At 43.5% G+C, this 22,298-nt stretch overlaps 1 protein-coding gene across 7 annotated transcripts in view; it reads right to left on the bottom strand.

The window, feature by feature from the left end:
• Positions 1–22,298, bottom strand: part of PDZD2 (PDZ domain containing 2) — a 255,476-nt gene that overhangs the window by 97,085 nt on the left and 136,093 nt on the right. For all 7 annotated transcript variants that reach the window (XM_043887462.1, XM_043887461.1, XM_043887459.1 and 4 more), the window contains exon 2: positions 5,648–6,149. In XM_043887462.1, the coding sequence (XP_043743397.1) occupies positions 5,648–6,149 (502 nt within the window). The remainder of the gene's footprint in view (positions 1–5,647; positions 6,150–22,298) is intronic.

Raw genomic sequence — 22,298 nt, forward strand, 5'->3', positions numbered from 1 at the left:
TAAAGTTTATTAGTCTAAAGCTGGAACTAGCCAAAACCCAACAGGCCAACTTAAATACGATGATATCAGGTATATTCCCAACTGTCTTCTTACAATTCCACTTAGATATCCACTACACACACTAGTACAGTCTCTCCTCTTCCTGGGTTTGTCATCTCAACGGGAACAGCAATATCATCGATTCAAGCTTAAGAGGATATGCAAACCAAAAACCCAAGGACTGTCTTTGATTCATCCTTCTATTTCCTATATTAAACCATAAGTGAGATCCGAAGGCTCTATTTGCAAAACAGATCCACATCCATCTACCTCTGCTCCTCTTCTCTGCCACGACCCTCATCAGTCACCAGCATTTTTAGCTTGGGTTATCATACTTTCCAATCTGGTCTCCATTTTTAAGTTTTACCTCTCACAAGCCACTAATCTCCATTACACATTTAAGATAAACTTTAAAGAAAAGCATCATGATGCATTTAACTTAAACCTTCTGACAGCTCCCCACTATATACAGAATAAGGTCCACGCTCTTTGCAATGGTAAACATGAACTTTTGTAATCTTGTCTTGTTCACATCTTTCACATCACTTCTTAGTCCTCTCCCTATCACTCACTATGCTGCAGTCTCTGCTACCAGAATATTCTATCATTCCTGTCTTATGGCAGCTTCAGATGCTAGTTTCTCACCAGAAACATTCTGCCCCCAGATTCTACAGGGCTGCTCTTCTCCTGACACACAGTCTTCAGCTGAAACATGGCCTCTTTAATAAGGTCTTCGCTGACACCCAATATCAATCGGTCCCCCGCCCATGTCACTGCTGGGACATCTTTTACTTCACTCTGTTTTATTTCATTTATTGTACTTGTGGTCAGCATCTAACATTCTGCTTTTGTTTATGTATTTATTGCCTGTGGCCCCTTATATGTGATAAATGCCACAAGATAGGAACCTTGTTTCTCATTTACCAATGGATTTTCCAGCAGCTAGAGAAGTGCCTAGCACATCACAATACTGCATAAATGTCACTGAATGAACAAACAAGAGAATGTTTACCATAATCTTAGGGGTCTTCAAAGTTATTGAGACTGACATTAAGAAGTTCGCCCAGATGGGAGACCTGCACGTTTGCCAACGTTCAGAGTGTGAACACAGATCCAGTTGTAGAGACGACGGAGTTCTGAAGCAGACCCTGTCTAGACAGATGGCTTGGGCTTTTGCTTCCCTCTACGTTGGCTGAAAGGGCAGTGAGACTTTGTCAGTCTGTTGAGAAAAAGCCAAACCACGCAAAATTGGATGCTATGGATGTCTCTATTAATGTCAGAGTGCTACCCTTTCCTATAAACCGCCAATTACTGTGTGAGCTCACACATGCATCTCTCCACGAAGGCAAACAGAGGGATTTATTTACCAAAAACAGGGGTAGTATATTAAAGGGAGTTGCCGCAGCAGCATTTAAATGACCTCATCTGCTGGAACCCAAAATAAAATGTTACAACAGCATCTTTGCCCCAAATGTGAGAAGACACATCATCCAACCAGAATCTCACTGCAGTAAATGCTCTGGCTTCAACTGAAAACTTATTTTTGAGATTGTTTGCTTATCCCTTCTTACTTAGAATGATCAGTAAGACATGAAGACACACGTGATCATAATGTCAGAGTTGAAATGCCTCCATCAACAAACCAAAAAGCTCAGCTTGGAGGTAAGAAAACAAGCCCAGAGAAAGGACATGGCAGCCTGAGGGCCACAGAGCTGGGGATGGAAGAACCAGGGCTGGAACTCTGTGTCCCCTCTCTCAGACTTGGGGCTCTCCTGTGCCTTCATTACAAATATCTACGAAGCACCTACAGGTGCAATGCACTGAACTGGGGCAGAGATGGCAAAGGCTCAGAGACAAGAGTGAGCATGGCATTTTGAAAACACTAATTCAGCCCAAATCAGGGAGAAAGAGAGCAGTGAGAATCAGGTGATGAAGGGCCTTATGTGCTATGTCAAGCTAAGGCGTTTGGGTATTACCCCAAAGGCAACTGGACCACCAAATGGTTTCAGCTGCAGTGTGCATGGGAAGGTGTGCTCTTTAGAAAAGTCCCTCTGATTGCAATGGGACAGTTGAAGGTGGGGTGAAAGCAGAAGCAGTGTAGACTACTGTGACCACAGGTGAGAAATGACAGCAGCCTGGCCCTGAACCAAAGCTGCAGGATGGGGCTCAGAGCAGTGGAGAGGATGGACATCCCCAAGGGAGCAGGAGTAGACCGGATTCAGGGATTGACCAGACTTGGTGTAAGGAAGAGGGTAGTTGTTGCTAAGTCGTGTCCAACTCTTTGTGACCCTGTGGATGACGGCCCACCAGGCTCCTCTGTCTATGGGATTTCCCAGGCAAGAAACTGGAGTGCGTTTTCATTTTCTTCTTCGAGTGAAGGCAGCATTCCAGCTAACTCCATAATGCCAACTGTCCCAATCTGGCTGGGTGAAGGCGTTTCCCAGGATATGGAATTGCCAGTGAAAAACCAGGAAAGTTCTGCACAATCCAGGGCAAGTAGTCACTAGCTGAATCTCAGGTTTTTGGCTCAGGCAACTCTGTGGATGTAAGACCTGATGTTAGAATGGGCTTGGTGGTGCGGGAAAGCCATACATCCAGCTTCAGGCATGATGTGAAATACCAAAGATGGAGACATCCTGTAGATGGCTGGTAAAAAGCTGAGGGCTCAGAAGAGAGGTGAAGGCAGATGTGAACTTAGGAGACATTACCATGGAAGTATGTATGTTCACCCCATGACTGTGGGATCTTCCTAGAAGAGGACCATCCTCCCGCTGCCTCTGCCAGATGCAAACATCAGGGACCACCCAGGAGATGTCCTCAGTGTTGACTCTCCTCCTGAGTTTCACACACTTTCCTGCAGATTTAGAGCTCAGGCAGCCTTTTTGAGGTCTCTGCTGAACCACTTACAGGAAAGAGGTCTGGCACTGCACAGGGTGGATTTTGGGTACCAGGCTAAGACTGCAAACGGATCCATAGACACACATGCCAGCTGGGAATTAGCTCTCCTGACAAATGGTAGAATTTTTTTTCATTGTTATGTGCCTAAGTTTGGTTGCATCCATTTTTACCATGCGGCATTACAAAAATACACAGTGTACATGTTACCTTGGGTGAGTAATGAGCTTTACTAGACAAGAGAGTAAGGAAGTCTGAATTAACTTCTAAAATTGCTTATCTATATCCTAAGAGATTCCTGGGCTTTAGAAGATGGGCCCAACTTTTGTATTTTTAAAAATTCATCTGTTTGCATGTGTATCATTCTGTGTTACTATTTTAAAGAAACAAGCCATACTTTAGAAGGAGGTATTTGTTGAAATATTTACTATAGGTCCATTAAGGGAGTATAGAAAAGTAAAAACCAAGTCTGAGGATTTATTTTCCTGTAAGAAATAACAGTCTAGGAAAAAGAAGTAGCTGACAAATAAAAATGGTCTGAATGATCATAAGCCTTGTCTGTAATTTATTAAGTCTCTGTAGATATATCAAATCATTAATAAAGCAGAAACGGAACACCACCGACATGTCTAATCTCCCATTATTCAAATAGAGTGGAATTTTCCCCCAAAGGCTTAAGAGGTAAATAGCTAATTTTTGTTTTTCTGGAAATTCCATTTTAGCATGACCTTGGGCTTATCCTGAAATAAAAATACACATCTAGCCATCCCAAGAACCTAAGCAGCCTTCTGTTAAGGTCTATTGGTCCCAGTTTGGGTGCCACCAAGATGAGGAAGAAAGCTGTGAAGATCCACTTCTTGTCAACATGATCAATCCCAGGCAAATGCATCTAATGAAGATACTTCTGGGGTTGCAAAGGGTACTGAAATATTCATGCCTGAGAAGGTGTGGGGCCCATTCTGACTTTTCAGGACCAAACGTACAACCCGAGGTCAATAATCAGTCTGCAGATTTAGACGAGTTATGAAGAATTCCAGACGACAAATTTCTCCTTTTAATATAGGCATGGGGCTTAAAAAAAAAAAAAAGTTCCAAGACAATAGATGAAGATTTGTTTTTTTTCACCTTTCATTTGTATTTTCTGGAACATCTGATGTTGAGTACAAAAACCAGGCAAAGGAATTCTGGTATGTGCAGTCTTAACAGAGTCTAATCCAGAAATGCAATTTTAGGTTACTGCTTTTAACTAGGATGAGCAGAGGATGGTACTCTCTTAAAAGTTTGGTGTGGCACTTTTTTCTTTGAAAATCATTCCATTATCCCCACTATGTCCTAGGCCAAAGGACTTCTTTGGATTGTATATGAGATTCCACCTTAAACCTCTGGTACCTTAAACCTTCAAACTGAACCAATATTGCCCAACTTGCTTTTTTCACTTTAGGCTTTCTGCATATTCACAATCTAATCATCAGAAGAAAAAAAACATATCAAGATATAGTATTCATTGATAAGGAACATATTATAACATTTCAACTGCCCTTAATTTGGGGGAGAGGTGTATATTATAATCTTTTTATTGTTTTTAATCCTTTTGGGGGACAGGGGCATAAAATTGGTAGAAAATCATTAATAGAAACATTTTTTTCTTCTGGTTTGTACATTTCATCTATAAATACACCTTCCCTGCGTAAGGCTTTATGAAGGTCATCCAGATCTTCAAATGAAGGAACACAGTCAGTCCCTTAAGACAGGTGTTATTTTGATTCTTCTCAACTCATTATGCAGATAGGCTACAGATGCAGAAATATTCATAAGCTAGCCTTACTAGAAATTACATTTACTCCTACGGCACCATTTTCCAGACTGCAAAGCTGAACTTGATACTTCCTCTGTGCCCATTTTCCATCTTTCTAACTTCCTCTTTCATCCTTAGAGGGCATCTCCTGAGTCAGAAAAGGAACCAATCAGGAACCATCTCACTGGTTACTGCTTTGTTTAGGAACCCAGAGGCACCCCTGGCCAAGAGGGTTCTTGGAATGAGCACGCTGACCCTACAGAAGGTAACCTAACAAGAGGGTATTGGTTATAATGGGGGAGACCATTTGAGGCTAGAAGTGTGTCTACTACCATTCAGAATAGACCACACCAGATTTGCTTTTAGGTAAGACCAGCTCTGACCACCACAGCTGGATACCACTGTATCAGAGATTTCTACGAAGTTTCCAGACTTCACTGGGATTTCAGCAATATAGTAACACAATCCCCTGAAAATGTCACTTGTTTTGATGTATTAAAAATAAAAGCAGACGCTTCCCTGCAGGTTGGACATCCTTCCTGTGTAATACTGAGGCTTGGATATTTACGCTATCAGCAGCCACCAGGAATTCTTGGCCCTGCAGTGGCAATTCACTGGTGACAGCAGTTGTAAATAATGATGCAGTTCAAGCCCTTTATCTAGGCCTCATATGACTCAAATTATACCACAGAAGGCTTGAATTTTCCACTTAGGATCACTTGACTAGCTCTTTATTTAAGTGGGATAAAATGACTTGGATTTTTTTGTTGTTATTATCATGTTCTCTGATCATTTATCTTAATAAGTCTTTTGGTATCCAAATGCAAGGTCATCTTAGGTGTATTTTCTAAACCGTAAACACAACTGCAAACAATATTTCATGGAAAATTCAGGTTCTACCATCAAAGCAAACCTTACCCGTGCCAGGCAGTTGCTGGATTGGAAGTCCGTCTTCCCAGATTTTGAGAAGCGGCGTTTGTCATTGCTTGTGGGCAGAGTGGCATCTGTCTTTGGAACTCTAGGCTCTGTCTCTCTGTCCAATTCCGATCTATCTAGATGGGATCCAGCCACCTCCTTGAGCAAATCCGGGCCATTTTCTAGCTCACAAGCATGACCGTTTCCCAGTCCAGGGTCTAGGCCATTGTCCAGCTCAGACACGGGGTCGTTGTCCAACTCACAGCCAGAGCTGCTCTTGGATTCTTCAGTGGCTTTGTGGGCAGAAGGCCTGGCAATGACCCCAAACTTTCTTGCTCTTTTCCCCTTTTTCACCGTTTGGTCCCCCAGCTCCAAGCTAGGTGTCTCTCCTGGTTCGGAGCTGTTGCTACTGTTGCCGTTATAAGGAGAATGGACTTGGTGCTTGAAGCGGCGTAGCATGATCAGGTAGATGAAGCCGCCATTCCAGCACTGCTCGGCCAGGTAACTGCAAGGGACAGAGAGGGGCCGGTTAAAACCCTGCAAACATCCTCTGCGAACAATGCAGTGGGTCGACGCATCCATGGCCCACACAGGACCCATGTGACTAACAGCCTGGCAGAGTGATTGAGGCACTAAGCGTCTTAAACAGGTTCCACACTCCATTGAATCTGCTGAATTGTTGATGCTGAAAATAACCCCCAAACAAACCAAAAAACCATCATGAACTGAAAAGGACTCATGAAAGTCCCCTACGAAGATACTCAGAGAAGGATTTTTCTATTAACAGGGCCAATCCTAATATATTTTTTTTTTTTAAAAGATTATTCTCCATTTTGCTCAACAACTTGTTGGATCAGAATGATGTCAGCCTCCCATTCATATTGTTCTGATCGGACAACACTGCCAGTGTCCAGGGGAAATGTATAAATCAGACTGTGGGGGAATGTACAGTTCTGCTCTTGGGATCAAAAAAATCAACTCCATGATACAAACTATTATATACAGAATGGAAAAGCAACAAGGTCCTACTGTATAGCATAGGGAATGATATTTAGTATCCTATGATAAACCATAATGGGAAAGAGTATGAAAAGGAATATATATCTATATTACAGCTGAGTCACTTTGATGTATAGCAGAAATCAACACAATATTGTAAATCAACTATATTCCAATAAAATAAAAAAAGCCACAGATTGGAGAGTCAAACTGAGGGAAAAAAAAAAAGAACAACCAGCACAAGAGGAACTCTGCCTCACATGAGTTAAGGTGAAAAAAAAGATCCTGAGTTGGGCAGGGTGGAGGGTCTGTATTTAGATGCAGCCAGCAGAGGAGCACCAGCCAATGTGTGTGGCATGAAATGAGGACCAGGTTCATTTCTTGGTATTGGTTCTAGTTTGGCTGTTCATAGAACACGTGAAGTCTCACTTCCTGTCTGGGCATCACATGAAGAGGAATACTAACAAAGTGGAAAACATGCAGACACAGGGCAACCAGGATGAACATGGCTGCTGGAAACCATGGCAACCAGGAATAGTGGGAGGAAGGAGGGGTGTTAAGCTTGAGGAAGACAAGGGCCAGGCTCAATGGTTTTCACATGTATCTGAGGACCATCAAACATTTAGAAGCAGGAAATCATATGAGCTAATGCATGTGAAGCCTGACATACAATGACACCTCCAGATCTTAAAGAGTAACAGTAAAACATCAAGTGAGAAGAGTAATTAGCAGCATCCAGGACCAGATCGTTAAAGTTTCACTAAAGAAAACACTTGCTCAAAGTCAGGAAGCCAGGAAGCCAGGCTGGGCTGGATCCCCCACTCACGCCACCAGAGATAAGGCAGCACAAACCCTAGATGAACCCAGGGAAATGCCTTCAACCATTGGAATCTTGCCACATTCTACACATCACTGGCTCCCAAGCAAAGAATGTCAACAACTAAATCCCTAACGAGTCAGACCCGCTTCCCTTCTTCATGCCCCACAAAGAGAATGCCTGGGGCTACGTTGCCTACATTTTCAATTAGTAAAAAACAGAGAAATTTTCCAGTACACCAAGCCAGCCTCTCTCCCTCTGTGTCTAAATAGCAGACCTGAAAGCTGTGGCAGTCAGTGTGTGAGAAAAGGACCAGGTCATAAGGAGAGACGACCAGCCATGTTTGAAACGTAGTTAAGTTCTGAGCCAAAGGCATATATTCCCCACACATAAAGGTCAGGGTATTGCAAAGACAGTGACTGTCTAACCAAAGAAGAGAACAATTCTGAATTTTTGCCTTGAAGTAAAATGAGCAAGAGAGAAGAGTCCTCAGATATCAGCCAAAGCTAGTAAAAAAACTTTCTTTGATCCTGGGCTGTAAACCATGGCAATGAACTTACACATAAAAATCAGGTAGATGCAAGATCCTGTACAGACCCCAAGTTGTTCCATGAAACACAGTGAGATGAAAGGCGTTTCTACGCATTTCTAGATGAAACGCATTTCTAGACCTTTCTAGGGTCTAGAAAATGAACCCTGGTTCCAGCACCATTTTTCTACAATGTTTAGATTTAATTTTTTGAATTGTGTACTTTTTTTCATACTGGATAAAATCTTTGAAAGGTATAAAATCATAAGAGTAATTAGCAGGCTATAAGGGTTTCCTTTGAGCAAAACACTACTATTAATCCAATATATATATTCAGGTATTATGAAAAACAGGATGGGGTAGGAAAAAAGGACCAAGTTGAGAGTTAGACACCCAAGTTTGCATTATAGCTTTGGCCCAACCATGTAAAACAATGGTAATTACACAAAATTTTCATTGACAGATGAATGGAGAGATAAAATATGAAACCTCTGTACAGTGGAAGACTATTCAGCAATAAAAAGGAATGAAGTTCATGCTAAAACATGGGAGAAGCTTGAAGCATTATGCTAACTGAAAGATGCCAGGTCACAAAAGGATATGTATCATTCCATTATTGGACATGTCCAGAATAGGGAGATCCATTGAGATAGAAAGCAGATCGGTGGTTCCCAGGAGCTGGGGGTTAGGAAAGAAAGGAGAATTGAGACTGACCACTAATAGGTACAGGTTTTTTGTAGGGAGGTGACGAAAATGTTCTGGAATTAGACAGTGGTGATAACTGCACAACATGGTGAATATATCCACTAAATTGTACATTTTAAAATGGTGAATTTTATGTCATATGAATTACATCTCAATTTTTAAAAAAACTAATAGCAAATGTAATAATACTGGGCAAGTTTTGAATTTTTTCTTTGAGTGGATGCTCCTTAAGAACACTCTCACAGAAGAAGAAATCAAGGCTCAAACATATTAACTAACTTGCCCAAGCTCGCACAACTGCCAACTGGTAGACCCAGGTCTGTCTGCTTCCCAACCATGCACCTCCTCTGTGCAGTTCTGCTTCTTAAATCAGTACCATCTCTGGACTTCAGCTTCCTCATCTGCAAAGTGAAGGTGTTAAAATGGATCATCTCTAAGTTGCTTTCACGTTCTAACTGTGATTGCTGGTTTCCTGGGAAGAGTTCCAGGAGTAGGAGAGCAAGCTATCCCAGTGTCAAGTATAAAACAAAAACCTAGAAAAACAGAAAACAGTCCCCTTATGTCCGAGTTACCCTAGGCCTCCAGGACATTTACCATCAATGTGAAAAAGATTTCACTGGGAGAGGCAACTTCTATCAAATTGCTTTTGAGACTCTACTTTTTGTATTACAACTCTGAACAACTTGATGGATTATCCACAGAGACCTTCTACTCAGTACCAAGAAGGTCGGTCCACTGATTCAGAGTTAAAGATTTTGAATATCTTTCCCATCTCTGCTCTCACGGGCCCTCCAAGAACCTTAGACTTTCCCAAGGCTGATACTATTTTATTACTTGTGCAGGATCCACATTCAGCAGAATTACAAAGCAAGAGGAGTTTATCCTTAGTTTGGCACCATCTTCCAGTCCTTTCCAGGCTTTCTAATAATAAATAAGACCCTGACACCTTCAGGGAACTACATGACAGGTTACTTTATTCCTTCCTGGACACTGCATTTTCTAAGGTCATCCTGAAGGCAAACTGTAATGCATGAATTATGGACACTGTAGCAAATTAGTGAAAAAGAGACTCTTAGGCAGTGGGCAACTTTCTTACAATTTTCTGAATCACCTTAAAGGTAATGCCACCACATCCCCTCTCTATCAGGTATTCAAATGACTTGCCTAACTTTTCCTGCACCTGCCTGGCTAATTCATACTTCCAAATCCCCTTTCTGTTCAGTAGAATTTTTACCCACCATTAGAATCTGTAAACTTCAAAGTCAACATTAGAGAAACCAGACACAAAATACAATCACGTGACTTAAAAAAATAGAAGGTCTCCTCGTCATTAACAACAGGTAAAATTAGTCTTCTACCATATTGTAGCTTCTCTATACCATATGATTATTTTTTGACTTATTCCAAAAATCTGAAACTGTCCTCTGGTATGTAAAATTATTCATTCAATTCACTTAAAATTTATTTTATTTTGACCATCCCAGGCTGGCCTTAAGACAAAGAGGAAAGGCCAGAAATGAGGGACTGAGTTCTAGCCTAGAACTTGTCTGACTAGATCCCTTCCTCTCCCTTTCCCTCAAAAAGTGCTTTATCCAAATGAAAGTTTGAGTACCTCCTCTGTTTCTGAATGCTGTCATAATTCTAAAGTCTGGGCTCTGCAGGAGAGAGAGAGCCTGAGAAGCGGTTGGCAGGTGACACTAGATGCTTGGAGGAGCTAAAGGGATAAAGCTTCCTGGAGTTTGAAGATCAAGATGGATATGGGGCAGGAGATAAGAGGGGCAAAGACAGGAGAGATGCCGGAAGGCCAAAGACACCCATCATTAACTCATGCCCTGATTCTATCAAAAGAAGGCCGGAGGAAGCTGTACAGGTTTGATATTTGAGACTGTTTTGCCAAAGCTCTTGGAAGGAACGATCTCCAGGTGCCCCTGGAAATCATCTTGGGCCTCCAGCCACTGATCACTGATGTCTGGCACACAGTGTAAGACTATAGAAGTCTGCTGCCAGGCTGAACTGAGGGCACATGTGCGTATAACTCAGGAACTTGGATCTTCATCGCAGGGCCCTGGCCTGTACTACAATGGTCTGTGTAACTCATAGAACACATAAAAGGATTCTGGAACTTTTCACCAAACCACATATGCTTCATCTGAGTATGTCAGGTCTCCAGGACAGAAAGCAGGAGACTAAACACTGACTACAAGGAGATGTTTATAGACAAGCTATTCTATCAGGGTCTGAGATTTCTACAGTGAAAACAGCTACAAAGATCCACTCTGTCTAACACACAGAACCAACCTCTTACCTCTCGCCTCAGAAGTAACAGGAGGCTGGAAAGCTGGTTGTGGTCCTCTGAAAACCTGCTAAGCCCAATTATTCCAGAGGGCTGTCTGAGGTTATAAATCTGTAGGTTCCCAGAGAACAATGGGCTGAGAGAAAATGTTAAATACATAGAGATTGATTTCCCAGTGAAGTCTTGGCTAGGAAGCAGAGGGAGGCAAGTTTGGACAGCTCTCCAAGAGGGGACGGGAAGATGAGAAACATCACTTCCTGGAGTCAGTTAGGAACCAGGGTCCCCATGGGCAGTCTTTCTCGGGTGTAGCCCTCCAGCTACCTTGAATTTGGGGCATGCTTTTCCCAGATTCCACAGCCCTTCCTAGAAAGAGCCAAACTTTCTCTGGGGGACCCTGAAGGCAGAATTTGGGGTCTGAATATCACGCTGAGAAGAGGGACTGATCCCTTTGATGCACTCCCAAGGCCCTTTCTGGAGAGAACTCAACGTGCTTCCTTGCTAGTTCACGGAGGGGAAAGGGAGCTCTGAGCAGATGGAGGAAGAAGGGATTGGGCACCAAAGCAGAGCTGAAAATAGAACAGGGTCTGGGCTTAGCGTAAAAGTAACCAGAACACTGTATTCCAACTGCTGGGTGGCGGAGCTAACTGGGGAAGCCAAGTTTCACTCATTCTCACCTTCTCTCTTCAGCACAAATGCCTGGCTCAGTGACTCTCCCCTTCTCTCTCTTATCTGAAGAATTTGCACAAATGAACACGTTCTCCTTATGATAAAATGTGTGTTTATTATAATTAATTTAAATTATTAATTACATTATTTATTTATTTATGCCTCTCTGCACAGCATGTGGGATCCTGGTTCCCCGACTAGGGATTGAACCTGTGCCCCCCTGATTTGGAACTGCAGTGTCTTAATCACTGGACCACCAGAGAAGTCCTTGTTTATAAGTTTTTTTAAATAATAAAATTTGGACTGGCAAACACAGGTTGAAAGTGAAGAATCAAAATAGATACTTGACAAAATTTTTTTTTTCTGACCCATGATACAATGTTAGTCATTCAAACCCAAACCAAATTATCAGCTGCCAAACCTGTAACCACCACAGTAAAGGAGTGAAATTTAAGCCATAGCATCTACATATGAGGACAGAGGTCCACAGTGCTCTAGGGGAATTAGGATGTAGGGAAGAGGGGCAAGTATGCTGATCCTCTGGCTACTGCTCTTTCTATGAATGATAAACTGTCTTTCATTCCTGATCCAGGACTCTCCTGTCTTCTGCTGGCAGCACCCAGGAAACTGTGGCAGGCTAACTGGTGAGCTTACTAGTCAGATAAAATCATAATTCTTGACGTGTAGCAGAAGAATATGCCGATTCAGTTCATAATTGATCTTGTTCCCCAATCTTATCCAAGGAGCTCAGTGATATGAGTCTTCACACCAGTGACTAAGAAATAAAAATCAATATGCATCTTACATCAAAACAATATTGAAAATAAATCTTTCAGGTATAATCAAACAGAGGTGGTATTATACTAAGAGGAGTTATAAAGAAAGTGGGTGTTTGAGACTTCGAGTTCACAAATACTGATTAAAGTCAGTGTATCAGGGACTTCCTCCTCGGTCTAGTGGCTAAGACTTTGCTTTCCAATGAGGAGGGGTAGGGGTTCGATCCCTGGTTAGGGAACTAAGAGTCCATATGCCTTGCAACCAAAACACCAAAACATAAAACAGAAGCAATATTGTAACAAATTCAATAAGGGCTTTAAAAATGGTCCACATAAAAAAAAAACCTTGAATACTCAATAAAAAGCAGCTAAATCATATGATCCCTGAAAAAAAATTTTTTTTTCAATTTCCCAAGCAAGAAGGTATCATTGATTTTTCGTATTTATTTTGAAAATTCACATCTCAAACTAACAAGATTGATTTAAATTCACCACTCTCACAGCAGAGTATCTCTACAGCAGGACACACTCCACACTTTCTACTCCAATACAGCTTTCACAGGAAAGACCTAGAAGCATGGTCTTTGCATTCATGTTGTAGTAAGTTTACGTGAAGTTTTAGCTTTCCTCCAAAGTTTTCTTGTACCTAATTGTCTGCATGAATCAATAAAAGCAATTTTAAAAGCACTCATACACCTTTTGGAACCAGGAATTCAGAAGCTAAGTAGAAAACACGTGATCCACAATAAGAACTGACCTTATAAAACATACTGCAGAGAAACTGCCCCACAACACAGACCCTCCAGGCTTCTATTTGCAAATGACTGCATTTCTTTATTCAATTACTATGAGTGAATCAGAGTTTCTTATGACTATATGAGATCAACCTGCAGTCTATACAAAATCAAATTAGAACTCTAGCCACACAGCTTTGCTAACTCATCCTGATGATGCTGGTCACATTTTCCCTGGGCGGGGGGTCGGGGGTGGGGGGAGGGCATGCAGGTGAAGTCAGACTTTGCTGTATATGAATGAGTCAATTTCACCTCATGAGGGAATTGATGAGCTCAGACAGCACACATGGGAACTCCTTTCACTTCTTTTTCCCCTCATGACATACACTACTTTTTCTGCATACAGAATTACTACTTGCGCATTACAAATCTATTCATTCATTCACTTATTTAACCAACAGTTATTGAACACCTACTGTATGCCAGGCACTGGTTTAGGCATTTGGTGGGGTATAGCAGTGAAAAACTGACATCCATCTTTGTGTAGCTCACAGTTTAGCAGAGGCAGAGACAAAAAAAAGACCTATTTAAATAATCATCCAAATAAATATTGAGTAGTATGTTAGAAGGTGAGACATGCTATGGAAAATAGAACATATTGAACAGGATAAAGAGGACTGAGCGCACCAGGAGCTGCAAGAGGTGGATTGAAATTCTAAGTGCATTGAGCAAACACTTGAAGAAGATGAAAGAGTTGGCCATGCAGCTGGCCTGGGAGAAGAACGTTCCAGACAGAGGGAAGAGCCAGTGTAAAAGTGGTTAACTGGAAATGTGCCTGGTGCATGTAAGAACAGTGAGGAGTGGGCAAGGAGGAGGGTAACGGGAGACTAGGTAGGAGAGATACCAGGACCAGTTTCTGCAAGAGTGTTGTAAAGACTTTTGTACAGAATGGGGAGTGGGGGCTTCCCCCAAGTGGCTCAGTGGAAAAGAATCCACCTGCCAATGCAGGAGACACGGGTTCGATCCCTTATCTGGGAAGATCTGGAGCAACTAAACCTGTGTGCCACAACTACTGAGCCTGTGCTATAGAGCCCAGGAACCACAATGACTGAAGCTAAGGGCCCGAGAGCCCGTGCTCTACAAGAGAAGCCACAGCAATAAGAAGCCTGCGCACTGCAACTGGAGAAAAGCACCGCATAGCAACAAGGGCCCAGCACAGCCAAAAACAAAAAAAATAAATAAAATAAAAAAGAAAGAGCTAGTTCTTAAAAAAAATGAGAAGCAGTTCAGCTCTGAGCAGAGGAATCATGTGATATGCACTATGTTTTAAAACGAAGGCTCTGTTCCTGTGTTGAGAGTAGATCACTGGTAGAGCAAGGGTAGGAGTGAGACCAGATATTCAGTTAAGTGTGACAGAGAAGCTGGCTCAGTGCAGAGCAACAGTACAGGTGGTCAGAAGTGGTCAAAGTCAAGATCAGTTTTAAAGGCAGAGTCAGCAGTCTTTGCTCTTGGATCTGATGCAGGGTGTGAGAGGAAGACAGAAGTCAAGGATGGTGTCTCGGTGTCAGGCTTGAGCAACCAGAGGGATGCAGCTGTCACCACCTGAGGCTGGGAGAGTAGCTTCCTGTGGGTTGGGGCCATCTGACCTACTCTGATGCACAGGTCTGTTCTGGAGTTACGTTCTGAACATGTTGTTTGAGAGGCTCGTGTGGCTGCTGGGTGGGTGGCTGGACATCTGAATCTGGACACTGAAGCAGAGGACTGAACTGGAAACAGAAAAAACTGGGAGGCATCAGAGTACCAATGATATTTAAAGTCTCCTGAAGATAAACTCCTTTAGGTGGACTTTCTGAGGCCAGAGTTCTTGGTGAATCAAAAACACATTGAAATGTTTTGTATGTGCTTCCAATCTTGCCTCTGGCAAGGGGTATAACAAGTTAATCCCTTAATTTAAGACACTAGAAGCGTCTCAGAGAACCATTTGTCACTCTTTGTATTCTCTGCCAGTCTGCCAGTCAAGAGCTACCTCATGTTCCAATTTGTAAATCAGTAATGACAAGGGAATTCACTGAAAGGACTGATGCTGAAGCTCCAGTACTTTGGCCACCTGATGTGAAGAGCTGACTCACTGGAAATAAGACCCTGATGCTGGGCAAGACTGAAGGCAAAAGGAGAAGAGGGCAGCAGAGGATGAGATGGTTGGACAGCATCACTGACTCAATGGACATGAGTTTGAGCAAACTCCGGGAGATAGTGAAGGACAGGGAAGCCTGGTGTGCTGCAAAGCCTGGGGTTGCAAAGAGTCGGACATGACTTGGCGACTGAACAACAATAACAAAAATGACTAGTGAGGTCAAAATCCCTGGCAGTCCTCTGATTTCTTTGAAAATTGCCTACTTATGCCTTCGTAAAGATCTTCACTTTTGTATCCTCATGTTCTAGCACAATCACAGGCATACATTAAGCACCATATACACACACAAATGACTGGTCAATGAAAAGATCCCTTCTGTTAAAAAAAAAAAAGACTTCTTTTGGTAAAATAATTTCATTGAGGGATATTTTATATCTCCTACAATTCATCCATTTCAAATGTACAATTCAATGATTTTTAGGAAATGTATCAAGCTGTGCAACCACCATCATAAATCCGTTTCAGAACATTTTCATCATCCTAGTAGATTCCTTATGTCCTTTCACAGTTAGTGCCATTCCCGGCCCAGCCATCACTTTTTCTTATCTGTAGATCTGCCGCTTCTGCATGTTTCATATAAATGGAATCATACAATACATGGTCTCTTGTGTCTTGCTTTTTAAAAGCAACTCCTTTTTAATTGATCCTCAGTCATCAGAATTTACCCTTCTGCATCTTCTGCATTTACACCCTACAAAGTTTCGACTCACACAAACATGCTCTTTTGAGAACATCTTTCTCCCTTTCCTTTGGATCATGCCCAATTATCCAATTATGTCAGCATCTCACCCATCCTTTCCCTTCACTTTATTCTGGGGAATAACCACCATTCCTTCCAGTTTAGGCCATAAAGCGCCTGGTAGTCTCTCCTACTTTCAGAGTTCCTCGCATGACTGCACTGAAGAGAAGGGGGCATTCTTTCCCATTTGGTCTCCTAGATTTTCCTTACTTTTCCAACATCATAAACTATGTTTTGAAAGGAAATAATCTCTCATTAACACTAACTAGGCGTAGAGTCCAAACACCATGCTAATGTAATACATATCATATGCTAATATAGTCATGTTACTATGCATTTCATTTTTTCATTTTTATTTCATAACTGCATTTTAAATTTTCTCCATGTTATTGTTTTTCCAGGACAGATTACCAGGGTCTCATGAACCCAAAGTCTCTTTGGTACTTCTTTTGCCTGGATTGATGCTAAGGAAGCTTCCAGGTCTTTCTTCTGTCCTGCTCCCTGGCCAGTCAGAGACACTTATTTTACATCAAAGAGCTCTCTGCGCTGATTGCCCCTGAGAGCTGAAGATAGATCAGCTCTGAGAAACAGAAAATCCAAAGCAGCTCACTCCCTGTGACTCAGGTCTTACCAGAGATCCAACTCCCAGCCCTGCCTAGGGCAATTCATGCGCTTCCTCACATAACGGAGTTGCCCTTGGCCTTGCCTTCGAAGAGGCTGCTATTAATGCTCAACGGTAACTGAAGCCAGACTCACATCCCAAAGACGATGCTCATTTATCTTCTAGACTTAGAACCACCGAGTCCTGAAAAAAACGCGCCAACGATGACCCAGGGATTGAGTTCCATACTGACGCTGCCACATCCCCCTTGTCCCTCCAGAGTGAAAGCTGCTGGAGGCTAAGAGAATTAGTGACACATATTCTCCCTTTCTGTCCCTCTTCCCACGAACCAACCACAGCTGAGTTCACAAGCAGCCAGTAACCCTCAAGCCCTCACAGTGCACCATTCAAAAGACACCACCCTCTTCGCTTCCCCAGAGGTGGCGGTAAAAAATGGGGGACTCTTGTGGGTCCCTGCATTTCTTGAAAGCACACGCCACTGCTCACACACCAATTCAAACGCTGATGAAATGTCTGTGCCCTCCACTTCCCTCCCCTTTCAGGCGGATCCAGCTGCATCTTGAAACAATTTCCCCAGTTTGTCTCAATCCTTCCAGGGTCCGTTCCATTGGCTTGGCCAGAGCCTGCCCCCACCTCATGCCAAGCCTGGTTTTACTTATGTCAAAACAGCTTCCATCAAAATCATGGGCTTCTTTTTCAAATTTCTTTCACTGTTTTGAAGTCAGCAGAGAAAAGATACTTAAACTGCAAAATGACTACCTCCATTAATGTGCTCTGGCTAATGCCTGGCGCTGTTCTCTCGAATCTCTTCTGCATAGTTTGCTGAGGGTTTTTTAAAATCTGAGTTTTTGTTTTTCTTTCTTCTCTAAGGATCTCTGGCAGGCATGGCAGGGCTGAACAGGTCTCATAATTTACAAAGGTTCACGTAGACTGACTTTCTAAGTTTGGCAACATTCTTTTCCAAGCAAAGGGTGCTCCTTAGAAGCTGGATTTATTGGATATTTTCCCTGTAGTTTATCCATCTGCATGATCCTCTAGGCCTCTTCTTAGTTTGGAGGATTTCAATTACCAGAAAGCCAAATCAATAAAGTTCTGTCCTAGAAAAAGAGATAAGCCAAGTCCTTAGAGATGCAGAGAGAACAATTTTAACATCTGGGCTTCCAATCAGTATAACTCTTCATGTGTTTGCTGACCAGTTCTGACTGTGACATCATTGACATTTGTGGCCTCTGGCTAATTATGCTCAAAGAAAATGCGTAGGCATTTTGTATTATCTACTGGGATTTTTTAAATAACTGCAAACTAAGCATTAAAGAAACCATATATTATTGGATACACAAGCATAAACACTGATATGAAAATGCAAAGCTTGCTTTTAATGGTGTGTTTATATTAGAAGTGCCAGAAACTAATACAAATTATAATAGACAAGGGGGATGGGTACCGGTATTGATTAAGTGTAACTATATGCTGTATACTGAGTTAATTGCACACACACGTCACCTTGATCCATCTTTTAGAGGTGAGAAAATAGGCTCAGAGAGATTAACTCGCCCAAGGTCACTGAACTGATATAGGTAGAACTAGGATTTAAATTTCAGTTTGATTGCAAACAAATCCAGGCCATGACCTTGGGATTTACCATGTGCCCCATCCTAATGTTGCTCATTATGACCAGGTTTGTTGTGGTTGTTCAGCCTCTCAGTCATGTTCGACTCTTCACAACCACATGAACTGCAGCACTCCAGGCTTCCATGTCCTTCACTATCTCCCAGAGTGTGCTCAAACTCATGTCCATCGAGTCGATGATGCTATCCCAACCATCTCATCCTCTGTCACCTGCTTCTCTTTCTGCCTTCAATCTTTCCCAGCATCAGGGTCCTTTCCACGAGTTGGCTCTTCACATCAGGTGGCCAAAGTACTGGAGCTTCAGCTTCAGCATCAGACCTTCCAATGAATATTCAGGACTGATTTCCTTTAGGATTAACTGGTTTGATAGCCTTGCAGTCCAAGGGGTTCTCAAGAGTCTTCTGCAACACCACAGTTCAAAAGCACCAATTCTTCGGTGCTTAACCTTCTCTACGGTCAACTCTCACATCCATACAGGACTACTCGAAAAACCATAGCTTTGACTAGATGGACCTTTGTTGGCAAAGCAATGTTTCCACTTTTTAACACGCTGTCCAGGTTGGTCACAACTTTTCTTTCAAGGAGCAAGCACCTTTTAATTTTCACTGTCCACAGTGATTTTTGGAGCCCAGGAAAATAAAGTCTGTCACTCTTTCCATTTTTTCTCCATCTATTTGCCATGAAGTGATGGGACCGGATGCCGTGATCTTTGTTTTTTGAATGTTAGGCTTTAAGCCAGATTTTTCACTCTCTTCTTTCACCTTCATGACCAGGTTTAGATAAAGAAAAAAGGGCAGCAATGTCTATCTGCCTAAAAGGCCTCTCCCCATGTAAATATCATAAGGGATTCCACTTCAGTGGTTTGCTCACACCCAAAATAAGTCCCACATCCAGAAGAAAAGGGCCTTGGGGAAAACAAGAGGTATTTTCAGACAGGCCCAGAAGAGGTGAGTGCTTGGGAGAAATGAAGTGCTTTCTCCTGGCGGTTGGAAGAAGCCAAATGCCCTCACCTATCTCTCTGCCATGAGCTTGAGACAGCCCTCAAAAGTTCTGGAGAAGCAGAAGCAACACTTCCTCAGATTGCCCAGAATCAGAGGTCTGGCCCAGGAGCCAGCCTGGGCCCCCAGCGCAGCCAAGGTCCAAAATAATGGCTAGCACAGGCTATGCCTCCAAGGGTGGCCCCTGACTCGGGGCATCCTGGACCACAGCCACCTCGCCAGGCTCCTTGTATCTCCTATGGCACCTCCACTCCAGACCAAGGCCTCTCAAGCAGACTGTACCCTGGACACCTCCCTCTTAATGATGAGCCGCCCCTACTGATGGCAGGCAGTCTGCACCCACCTTCTGGCTGTAAACAAGAGGTGTTTTAATACCACATGCATTGTTCCTGTGGATTTTTGTGGAAGATAATATGTTGTAAGGTGAGGCTGGGAGGGAAGGGGAGGGGCAGGCAAATCCCTGAGCTGAAGGGCCGCTCAGATGTCTCTTCAAGGAAGGACTCGCTGTCCAGCAGGTGAGGAGTGTCTTTTTAGCTCACGACCTCCAGCTGTGAGCTTCATCAAGGTTGTGCTCAGCTCTCAGGTCAAGGTCATGCTCCTCTGGGGGTGGTTCGTGGCCAACGGCAAGCCAGATGGGGAGATGAGGCCTGGCTGTTTCCACCTTGTGTCACTCCTCCGAGGAGCAAGCTTGACTCCAGAGTTCCCTGTGGGGCTGCCCGCCTCTGTCAGGACAGTAGCATGGTTGGTTCATGCCAGCTCCCCCTGCCCACACCTGCTCCCTCCCTATTTCTTCCACAGATGTTTCCCCAACAGGCATCTTACACTCTTAGCTCTAACTCAGCATCTGCTTCCTGGAGAACCCATGTGAGGGAGGGTGATATGATGAGAAGAACAATATGATATGATGAAAAGAACAAAATATTTCCCAAAAGGAGATGATGGGAAATGAGAGTAGCCAAAAAAGGCCTGTCAGGAATGGGAAGAACTCGGCTCATCTGAGCAGAGGAACAGCCAGCAGAGCATTCTTGAGAAGTCAAGTTGGATGAATGGCATTCACAAAGATTCCCTTTAAATTTGTTGGCTGGTAAAAGGAAAAGCCAACAGCAAAGAGCTCGTTTGGAGTGAGGCTCTCTTTACTCATCTCTAAACAGCATCACCAGAATTCACCCCAATATCAGAGTCAGATCAGACTTGGTTCAGGTGTCAGCACTGCCCCATGGGCCCTTGGGCAGGACACTGGACCTCACAGGCGAACCCTTCGGACTCATCGAGCTATGGGGTGGTTGGGAGGATTAAATGGGAGCTGGCCGGTTTCCGGCCTGGCACAAAGTACGCGTCAATAAATGTCAGTTCATCATGCTCTCAGAAATTCGCTAGGTGATCACAGGTCAACCAGTTCAGCCTGTCAGTGGCGAATGTCCTGGAGAGAATCCCCAGAAGGTGAACTCAGAGAGGGGAGCTGTCAGAGCCGATTCTGGGGTCAGAATGGGGCAAAGAGAACCACAAATCAACTTGGGGTGAAAAGGAGTCCTTGGAAAAATCAAGTTTAAAAGACAGACAGAGAGAAAGGGACTCCAAACTAAAGATCTTGAAAGAGGGGACTTCCCTGGTGGTCTAGTGGTTAAGAATCCGCTTTCCAATGCAGGGGACATGGGTGTGATATCTGGTCAGGGAACTAAGATCCCCCATGCTGTGGGGCAACTAAACCCATGCGCCAGACCTACAGAGCCCACACACTCTGGAGCCCTTGAGACACGAGAGAGAAGCCCTTGCACCACAGTGAAAGAGGCCACATGTCACAACAGAGACCTAACGCAGCCAAAAAAACTAATTAATTAAAAAAAAAGAAAGATCTGAAAGAGTAGGGCAAACATGCTTTAGATGCCAAGCCTCGCTGACCCCTGAGACAGAGAGGCGCTTTGAGGGTCTCGGGGATCTAAGTCATCCCAGTGGGAAGGATGCGTATGTGTGTGTGGGTGCGTGCATGCGTGGCTGTGGGGGAAATTAAGCTCTGTAGACAACCAGCACAGCAGGCCATATTCTCTGCCAGAGAGAGGAGACAGATGCCTTTCAAAACACAGACCAGTGGTGGCCTCTTGTTTCGCTTCCAGGTCCATCTGGCCAGGGTCAGGCTCCCAACTCCCAGAGCAGTTGCAAGCCTTCTGGCCTGATCTGAACCCTGAGGGTGTTTCCAGAGGTCCTGGAATTGCCTCAGGATTCAGGGTGGAGTCTGGGAGGCTGCCGTCCCAACCAAGCTGTGAGATGGGCTGACCCCTGAATATTTCGTAAACCACACAGGTGGCTCTCAGTGATACAAACAACTGCCACAAATAATCAGATGCACGTGTGAGAAGTGACCTCCTCCTGGCATCCCATCCCCCCCCACCCCGACCCACCTTTCCAACATCTGTCACAGGTATCTAGACAACACCCTTCCCTCTGGTTCAGACGCCTCCTATAAAAGGGCCTCCTTCATTCTTCTGAGTCAGGAGTTTCAAAAGCCCAGCTATTTTAATATTAAATATTTCAACACACTCCAATGCCATGAGACCGTCAACATTATGTTTTTTAAAATGTCGAGAGAGGGACTCTCTGCAGACACACGATTTCAATTCTGGGACAAAACATCCCACCATGAACAGCCAGCTCTGCCTTAGTATGAGGTGAAGCAGGTGTGGGTATTTGAGTCACACGCATGTTTTAGAATCTTAGGAACTCACTTCGTTACCAAGTGTTCTCAACAGGAAAGAGCTGGCAGACCGCACGCACCAGACTTGGAGCCCGCCTACTTAGAGCAAACGGAAAACATCCAACAACAAAATCAGAGCCATGGACTTGCTTGGAAAAATAAACACCCCCCCAAAGTTATTTCTCGACTTGCACACCAGGAAAAGCATGATTCGGAAGAATTTGGAAGGGAGGAGAAACAAAAGCATTGACCAGAGGACCTTCT

This window comes from Cervus elaphus, chromosome 25, assembly GCF_910594005.1.
Source record: "Cervus elaphus chromosome 25, mCerEla1.1, whole genome shotgun sequence".
NCBI lineage: Eukaryota > Metazoa > Chordata > Mammalia > Artiodactyla > Cervidae > Cervus > Cervus elaphus.